This window comes from Rhinopithecus bieti, unplaced genomic scaffold, assembly GCF_001698545.2.
Source record: "Rhinopithecus bieti isolate Rb0 unplaced genomic scaffold, ASM169854v2 scaffold_16999, whole genome shotgun sequence".
Taxonomy (NCBI): Eukaryota; Metazoa; Chordata; class Mammalia; order Primates; family Cercopithecidae; genus Rhinopithecus; species Rhinopithecus bieti.
In genome coordinates, this window is record NW_016808939.1 from 2,101,480 (window position 1) to 2,111,509 (window position 10,030).

Below are 10,030 nucleotides of genomic sequence, written 5' to 3' on the forward strand. Positions count from 1 at the left end.
CATATATGGCAGTGGTCCCATAAGATTACTAAGATTACAATACCATATATTTATTGTACCTTTTCTATGTTTAGATGTGTTTAGCTATACAAATATTTACCATTGTGTTACAGTTACCTACAGTGTTGAGTACAGTAAAATGCTATACAGTCTTGTAGCCTAAGAGTAATAGTTTATACCACATGGTTTAGGACTATAATAGGCTGTACTATCTAAGTACATGTAAGTACACTCTATAATCACCTAACAAAAATCACCTAACAATGTATTCCTCAGAACATATTCCCATTAAGAAGAGACTTATGACAATAATTATTTCTGACATTTAGTGAGCTTGTGCCTTGAGACTATGAACTTTACAAGTGTTCCTCAACTTTGTTCTACATCCTGCTTTAGGTGGGGTAGGATGGCTAGGGTGGGCTGAAGTTGGGTACTTCCCTTCTAACAGGTGAGTTAGTCTCTGATAAAACTCCAGCAGGCTAGGCTCTGAGTAACTAGTTTCTCCTGAGGGCAGACCTTATTAAAAAGAACAGAGCGCTCTGGCACATTTTAAAACAGTTTGTTTTATTTTCCTCCTTCCAGAAGCATGAGGGAATTTTTCTCCAATATTTAAGGTAAGATCTTGGTTCATTTTCCAGATATAAAACTCACAGAGAAATATGGCTCCCAGGTGAATGTATCCCCCTGGAGTTTTTAGCTCTCAGATGTGCCCACACTTAGCAATTTGTTCATTAAAGTTCAGGTTTTCCTGCTCCAGCACTGTTTCCTGTGCAGGTTTTTGCCTCATTGTGTTGTGATTCTCTGTATCCACCTGTCTTTTGCTCCAATTTGAGGGGGAACAGTTTGCCCCATGACATCACTTCTCTCAGGGATCTAGAAGAATTGTCAATTTTTCAGTTTGTTCTTGTTTTCACTAATTAGGATGGAGTGGTTGATTTTAAGCTTCTTACATGAGAAACCAGAAACTATAAGTCACATCCATTTACTTTTAATTTACATGTGTCTTTACATTTAAAAGGTTTCTTGTAGACAACATATAGTTGGTTATTGTGTTTTGATCCACTCTGACAATCTCTGTCTTTTTGTTGTGTTTAAGCCTTTGATATTTAAAGTTATTATCTATAAAGCTGGATTAATATCTACTATGTTAGTTACTATATGCTTATTTTAAATAAAAAAATTTAGGATTAGCCCTAAGAAAACAGTCACAAGTAAGATTTTGGCACATTACTGATATAAACCAATTTTGGGTTAAATTCTAAGTAATAGAGGCTTTTCCCTTTCTAGACAAAGTGTTTTTCTAAGCCTATGCAATATATCTGTAAGTAATGCCATACAACAAATGGTGTCTTGTTACATTCTGGATGATACAAAAGGTTATGTCTTTCATCCTGAGAAAGAAATGCTCTGTGTTCAAGGTCTGGGTCTAAAACAGATTTTGTAGTACGTGACCTAGGGCTGCAGTAAAGATAGACAGCAATGAACGCAAAATACCTAATGCATATGTGTCTACAAATGGATGGACTAACAGATTTAACATAAGGAACACAATAGCAAATCAATTTAATGCCCTTTATTTTCTGATGAGTGCCAAGTCACTTACTACATAAATTACAACAATACCAAGTTTTCAGTTAATTGTTTTCTTAAAGGATCACAGACCAGATGGCTAAACAACAAACATGTATTTCTCACAATTCTGGAGGCTGGAAAGTTCAAGATCAAGATGTAAGTAGATTCAGTTCTGTGGAGGGCCTGCTTCTTGGTCTGCAGATGGCCATCTTCCCATTGTATCATCCAGTGGCAGTGAGCAGAGATTGGAGAGCGAGCTCTCTTGTGTCTCAGCTAAAGTCACTAATTACATCCAAGGAACTCCACCCTAATGACTTATCACCTCCTAATACCATCACATTGAGGGTTAGAATTTCAGTATAAAAATTTTGGAGGGGAGGGCACAAACATCCAGTCTACAGCAGTGACTTTCTTGTAATCTCAGAAGTCTTCTTACATAACCAAATTGTTGTTCAGATGTTCAGAATTGACTTGAGTCCTTTGTGATTTATTAACCATTAATTTAAAATTCAGTTAACTTGGGGATGTATGGAAAACTTGACAATGTGAAACTAATTTTGCTATATATTAACTTTAACTACCAAAAAACCCACTACTGTTAATTAAGTCACCACCCAATCCCAATCACTTTTCATACATTATCTCATTTAATCCTCAAAACAACTAGAAGTATTCATTTTACTCTGATTTTGCCAAAATAAAGTTAAAGCTCAGATGTGTGACATAACTTAAGGTCATTCAGTTAGAAAAGAGCAGAGCTAATATTTGAGTTCAATTCTGTTTGGCTCCAAGACAAAAAATGTTTCCATTTCGTTGCGTAAGCTCAAATATATCTCTCCTTGCAAAGATATGTGATCAATACCACATAATCAGACTTGAAAGTTTTCCATGGTATTATCCTAAGTGATTTTGATGCATTTGAGTTTGCATTTCTTCAAGTTTCTCATAAAAAGTTTGACTCAATTGTTTAAATGCCAGGACTACATTGTCATGCTCATTTTCACATAGTTCACTCAAGGAATCACTGCATAAATGATAATAATAATAAAAATAATAATGAGCCCACATTTTGATAACAAGCAATATTATTAAAAGGTTAGCAGAAGTAATTCCCCCCAAAACCTACCAGATGTAAATATGGAGAAAAAGTATGCAGAGTATTAACAAAATGCACAGTTATCTTTCTTATAAAATCTTTACAACATACGTCATGTATCTTGAGAAAAATAAAGATATATACCTTCACACAGTTCTTTTGTTTTTTCTTTTTTTTTTTTTTTTTTGAGACAGAGTCTCGCTCTGTCGCCCAGGCTGGAGTGCAGTGGCGTGATCTGATCTCAGCTCACTGCAACCTCTGCCTCCTGGGTTCAAGCAATTTCTGCCTCTGCCTCCTGAGTAGCTGGGATTACAGGCACCCGGTTAATTTTTATATTTTTAGTAGCGATGGGGTTTCACCATCTTGGCCAGGCTGGTCTTGAACTCCTGACCTCGTATTCCACCTACCTTGGCCTCCCAAAGTGCTGGGATTTCCGGTGTGGGCCACCGTGTCCGGCCACAGTTCCTCTTTATATTATACCTAAACTTGCTCTGTGAGTATTGTAAGACTACAGAATTCCATATTCTTGGACCCTAGAGGTGTTATTCAACTTCTTTTCTTCTCTCTACGCATCTCATGAAAGCCATATGGACTTCCTAATATTGGACCAATTATTTTTAAAAACCCACAGTCACCCAATTCAGTGAAAAAAAACTCTGTCCCTATCCCTATATCTTAGGATAGAAGCTAGGGTGAATGAGAGGAGACACAGAAAAGTGAGTCTCTCAGCTACCTGACATGCTATTCGAGCACCGAAATCAATTGTGATTTGACATTTTGCCATCCTTTTTGTCTTCATGCTCCACCTTACTGACTCTTGAGCAGAGTTTCAGTTTTTTACTAGTCCTCAGTGGCTGAATATTAGGAATGATCACATCTTTATCTCTAAGTCTGAAATTCCTCCAGAGTTTCAAACCTATTGTTCTCTCTGACTGCTCAACGTTTCCCCCTGGATGTCTTATAGATAACACATGTGACATTTTAAATTCCAACTCATACTTTTTTATTGTCAGTTCCCAAGTCATCATCATGTATTCCTTACTTTCATTAACATTATAATTAACCAAATTAGAAACCCAATTTGTCATAATATCTCTTTCCCCATTGCATGAGTTCCTCCTCTTAAATATGTCTCCAATTCTCATCATTCATTTCTGCCACCACTGTCTAATTCAAGCCTTCATTTTCTCTCACCTGGAATATGGGTATAGCCTCCAGCTTTAGCTCCCTGCTTTCATTTTCTCTACCTCTTGAGTTAATCTCTATACTCTGCCAGAATAATATCTCTAAAACATAGATCTATGTCATACTCATCCTTAGAAACTCCCCTGCCTCACCTTTGTCTACCATTTTAAATCCATACTTCATCGCATAACAAATAAGACCCTTCGCATATACAACCAAATTCCTATCAAAGACTCCACACTCACTTCTCAGCATTTTCCCTGATCCCTGTCACAACCCCCACATTCTGTACTTCACCATCATTAGCTGGGGGCCTATCCTTGAATACATTAGGACCTTTAATATTTCTGTACATTTGGATACACTATTCTCCCTGCTTAAAATCTGACTACCCTAATTATTCTACTTAATTATCCTAATTAGCTAGAATTATATTTAGTATAATTAATCTACTTAATGAATTTTCACTTCTCCTTTAAGACCTGATTGGAAATTACATCTTCTATAATGCTTTTTCTGATTATAGTAGCATTAATCATAAAGTTATTTATGCCATCTTAGTATTTTGTGTGTAACTCAATCATAGCACTTACCACATATGACTGTCTACAAGAAAGTTTCTCCCATGACATTGAAGTGCCTGGAACAGTGCCTCTAACACAGTAAGACCTTGATACTTTTATAATTGAAAAATGAATGAAGGAATTATTTTTCCTGTTTAAACTCTTGAGATAAGTTTAAAATCTCCAAAGTTTCTCAGGCTGCTCAAAGAGGTTGTAGCTCTGATAGCTATAAGCCACTTAGGGCCATCCTAAGACTTTCACTCTTTGTAGAAAGCTTCCCAAACGGTCAGGCTCAGCTCAGACCAAGGAAAACCACAAATGTGTCCTCACTAACAAGGAACTCTAAATAAATATTCTCCTTCCAAAACTGAATTTATGTGAAAAACCACATACACTTGATAAAGAAGTAAGGACTAGAGACAAGGAAAATGGAGCTAGACAAAAACTATATGTCTAATGGAGCATAGAGAAAGGAGTGCTCACAAAGAGTTCATATTTGCTTGGGTCTCTGTTGAGCATTGGGCAGATGAACACAGGAAATCAACAGGAGATGTCAGGGTCTGGGAAAGGCACCGAGTATGAGAAAGACTTAAGTGCTTTGAAGTAGATATAAACCAGAGACCTACTGAAGTTATTTGACTCAGTGTGACTGCTCAGCATTGGTAGAACTTGAGTACAGTGAGGCACGGAGATTTATGAAGTCATGAGGAAGTGCCTTCCAGGCTCTGATCTGAATGAAATTCAATTACAAATGGATTTGAGATGAATCTTAATTAAAAAAACAGTGTGACAGTGTCCTGAGGAATGGGTCTACAGAGCTTTGGACAACTGAGTTGTAGAGAACCTGGGAGGCTCAATGGTATCTTCAGAGTGCTCCTTCATGAGAATCATCAACTTACACAAAGGAACAGCTATATGTTTGTTAAACTACCATTAAATAATTGAGAAAATCAAATTCAGCATGAAACATACCTGATAGCCTGAATGCTGAATGCAAAATCTTTCAAACACTTTAAAAGCTGCCCCATACGCATCCTAAAGAGAACAACATTTCTTAATTAAAAGTATAAAACATAAACATAAAAGAATTAACTCAAACTTTAATAGTGGTCTGTCCATGGCAGTTAATTTATCTGCCAAATACATTCCCAGTTAAGACTTCATTCTATTGTATTAATCATAATGAAATTGAGAGGCATAGGTAAAAACCACAAAAAAAATTGTTAAACAGATAATTTGACCATCATCAAAGGGGGAGGGTGAAACATAAAAGTAAAGCTTAGAAGGGTCAATGAGGACTAGAGATTAGGGTGAAAATAAAACAAGCTGATAGACTAATGTTATTTCTACTAGACTAATGTTATTTCTACTTACTTCTTCTACTTTCTGAGTTCTATTTCTACTTTCTTAGTTCTTCACAACTAAGAACTAGACCTAAGAAAAACAGATGTAGCTCAAGATTTGTCAAGGATGGCAGAACATTGAGCAAGACGGAAAACGAGAGTTGCCTGGTGCTCATCTCCCCCACAGAAAGGAACCAAAACAACAAATTAACAATTCTATTTCAACTGGAGTGACTCGGTATGCTGGAGAGCACCAGGGGAGCACCAAAATCCCTGCGGAGCACAGGAGCCCAAGATAGCACCATAGAGGCTATGGAGTGAGGCACCCTGTCTCTGCCACACTGTCTCTCCTACCAGGAATGACTGGGAGTCAGGATGGCTTCTTCTTAACAGGAAAATGGTATGCTAAAGACTTCCAGGGGTTTCCACAGCCATCACAGATGCCAGAAGTTTTTGCTACAAGACAGTCTCCCAGACCTCACACGCCCAGAATCTATTTTGGAGAGTTGCTACAAGTTTAAGTAGCTACGTTGCCCCCAAGTAAGACCCCACATTGTGTATCCCCTCCTTCATGACCTAAGCAGCTATGGCATGATGACATTTTGAAGGCCAGTAGCCACTCTCTCTCTCCATCCCTGAAGCCGCACTATCATTTCAAATTCAAAGCTACGTGCCAGCCCACAACCCACTGGGGAAAAGGCAGACATGCACAGCAAGAAAGCCACTGAACAGGTGGCCAGGTCACTACATCAGTGCATACTCATGCTGCATACCCAGAAAAACCACCATGCCTGCACCAACCCATGCCAAGCCTGGCACCAGGGCAGAGGTGCCCCCCCACTCCTGGAAAGACTGCTGCATGCCAGCCAGCCCAGCATGCATGTACATGTGCCTGGCCTGACAGCCAGTTCAGCAGAGGCCTCGCCTTCCCAGGGACACTGCCACACAGCCAGCAAGCCCACTAGACATGCACTTGGCCCAATATCCAGTTCAGCAGCAGCCTGACCTCCCCATAGACACTACCACATAGCTAGCCAGCCCACACATGCCTGCACTCAAACCAACAGCAGTCCAACAGTGGTCCTACCTCCCCTGCAGAGACACTACTGCACAGCTGTCTGGCTCACTGTACCCACAGATACCCAGCTCAAGAGCCAGCCTGGTGATAGCCTCACTTCTCTGAAGAGTTCACCATACAGCCTGCTGGCACACTGAACCAAAACATTTGCCTGCCCCAAATAACCAGCTCAGTGCCCCCTCCCCCAGCAAAACTACACCACCAACATCTGTAGCCTATCCTCCTATAGATATCATACGAAAGAACCAAAGAGCTAAAGAATTCAATGCATTAAATTTAAAAAAGAATGTGAGCTTTAGCAACAGACTAAATCAAGCTAAAGAAATAATTTCTGAACTTGAAGACTGGTCTTTTGAAATAACCAATCAAGGAGGGAAAAAGAATGAAAAGGAATTAAGAAACCCTATCGGATTTATGGGATACCATTAAATGAACAAATATTCACCTTATAGGGGCACCAGAGGGAGAAGTAGAGAAATATTTTGTTATTATTAACAAAATAATAGCTGAAAACTTCCCATGTCTTGGGAGATACATGCAGTATCTAAGAAGCTCAAACGTCCCCAATTAGTTTCAACCCACAAAGATACACTCTGAGGCACATTATAACCAAACTGTCAAAAGTCAAAGACAAAGAATTCTAAATGCTGCAGAGAAAAGCATCAAGTCACATATAAGTGAATCCTCATGAGACTATCAGCAGATTTTCCAGCAGAAACCTCACAGGCCAGGAAAGAATGAAATGATATATTCAAAGTACTGAAAAAAAAAGAAAAGTCAGTCAAGAATACTATATCCAGGAAAGCTATCCTTCAGAAATGAAGGAGACATAAAGATCTTCCCAGACAAGCAAAAGCTGAGGAAATTTATCACTACTAGTCTAGGCTTACAAAAAATTAAGGGAATGCTACAACTAAAAATGAAAGAATGATCATTACTATCACAAAAATATTCGAAAGATTAAAACTCATCAATAGAAGTAAATTCATAATCAAATTCAGAATAACCCTATGTTGTCTGGGTGCTACGGAAATCCTTCAATTCTCTAGTCTGAAAGCTTTAAGTCAAAATGGTCAAAAAACAATAACAGCTACAATTAATGACTAAGGAATACACACAATAGATAAAGACGTAAATTAAGTCAACAAAAACAGAAATTACTGTGGGGAAGCAAGAAAATCTAAAATATTTTTATGTGACCAAAGTTAAGTTGTTATAAGCATAAAATAGTCTATTATAACTACAAGACTCTTTATGTTAGCACATGATAACCACAAAGAAAGAATTTAGAGCAGGCACGCAAATAAGATACAAGAAGGAAATAAAACTTAGCACCACAGAAAACCACCAAACCACACACATAAGCAACAACAGAAGAATAAAGGAACAAAGAATCTACAAAACAACCAGAAAACAATGAACAAAATGGCAGATGTAAGTTCTTACCTACTTATAATTACCTTGAAAATAAATAGATTAAAGTCTCCAGTTAAAAGATACAGAGTGAATGGATTTTATTTTAAAGGTAACATAGTAAAACCCTGTCTGTACAAAAAAGAAAAATAAAAAATTAGCCAGGTTTGGTGGTGCACACCTGTAGTCCTAGCTACTCAGGAGGCTGAGCTGGGAGGACTGAATGAACCCAGGAGTTTGAGACTGCAGGGAGCTCTGGTTGTGCCACTGTACTCCAGCCCCGGTGACAGAGAGAGACCCCATCTCTTAAAAAACTAACTCAACTATATGATTGTATGCTGACTACTAGAGAATCACCTCACCATTAAAGACAAGCATAGACTGAAAGTGAAGGAAGGGACAGAGATATCCCATGCAAATAAAAATCAAAACTGATCAGGAGTAGCAATACTTATATCAGATAAAATAAACTATAAGACAAAAACTATAAAAAGGACAAATAAAGTCATTATATAATGATAAAAGAATCAATTCAACAAGAGGTTGTAGTATTGTAATTCTATATACCAACACATCCACATACATAAAGCAAATATTATTAGATCTAAAAGGAGAGATAAAATGCAGTATAATAATATTAGGGACTTCAACATCCCACTTTCAACAATGAATGGGTCATCCAGGCAAAAAAAATTAACAAGGAATCATCAGAATTAAACTACACCATAGACCAAATTGACCTAATAGCCTTTTTTTAAGAGACAGGGTCTTGCGATGATGCCCAGGCTAGTCTTGAATTCCTGACCTCAAGTGATCATCCCACCTCAACCTCCCAAAGTGCTGGGATTACAGGTGTTGGCCACTGTGCCTGGCTGATTTTTTTTTTAACAGAATATTCTATCCAACAGCTTCAGAATACACATTTTTCTCAACTGTACATGGAATATTCTCTTGGATAGATCATATGTTTGATCACAAAACAAGTCTGAACAAATTTAAGAAAATAGAGATCATATCAAGTAACTTTTCTGAGCAAAATGGTATAAAACTAGAAATCAGCAACAAGAAAAACTCTGGAAAATTTACAAATACATGGAAATTAAACAATTACTCCTAAAAAAAAAAAAAAAAAAAACCAACAGGTCAATAAACAAAGTAAAAGGAAATTTAAAATTTCTTAAGACAAATGAGAATGGAAACACATTATAACGAAACTTACGGAACATAGAAAAAGCCGTTTTAAAATGGAATTTATAGCAATAAAGGCCTAAATCAAAAAAGAAGAAAGATTTTTACTAAACAATCAAACGATGCACCTCAAGAAACTTAATATACAAGAACAAACTAAACCCAAAACTGGTAGAAGGACAGAATAAAGCTTAATGCGGAAGTAAACAAAATAGAGGCTAAAAACCCAATTTGGAAGGTCAACAAAATGAAGATGATTTTGAAAAGATAAAGCAAATTGGTAAACCATTAGCGAGACTAAGAAGAAAAGAGGCAAGACTAAAGTAATAAAATTACATATTAAAAAGGAGACATTACAACAGTTCCACAGAAGTACAAAAAATAATAAGATACTATTATGAACAACTATATACCAAAAAATTTGATGACATGAAAGAAATGGCTAAGTGCCTGGACATATACAACCTCCCAAAATTAAATAAAGAAGAAATAGAAAATCTAAACACAGCAGTAATGAGAGAGGAAATTGAACTAGTAATCATAAGTTTTTCATCAGAAAAAAAAAAAAAAAAAAAAAAAAAGAAAAGAATCC

At 37.1% G+C, this 10,030-nt stretch overlaps 1 protein-coding gene across 1 annotated transcript in view; it reads right to left on the bottom strand.

Moving 5' to 3' along the window:
• Positions 1-1,558: 1,558 nt before the first annotated feature.
• The window catches only part of DDX60L (DExD/H-box 60 like), a 120,073-nt gene continuing 111,601 nt past the window's right edge, over positions 1,559-10,030 (bottom strand). Inside the window, 2 exon segments of the mRNA XM_017887899.1 lie at positions 1,559-2,596; positions 5,389-5,451. Coding sequence (XP_017743388.1) covers positions 2,467-2,596; positions 5,389-5,451 — 193 coding nt within the window. The 3' untranslated portion in view covers positions 1,559-2,466.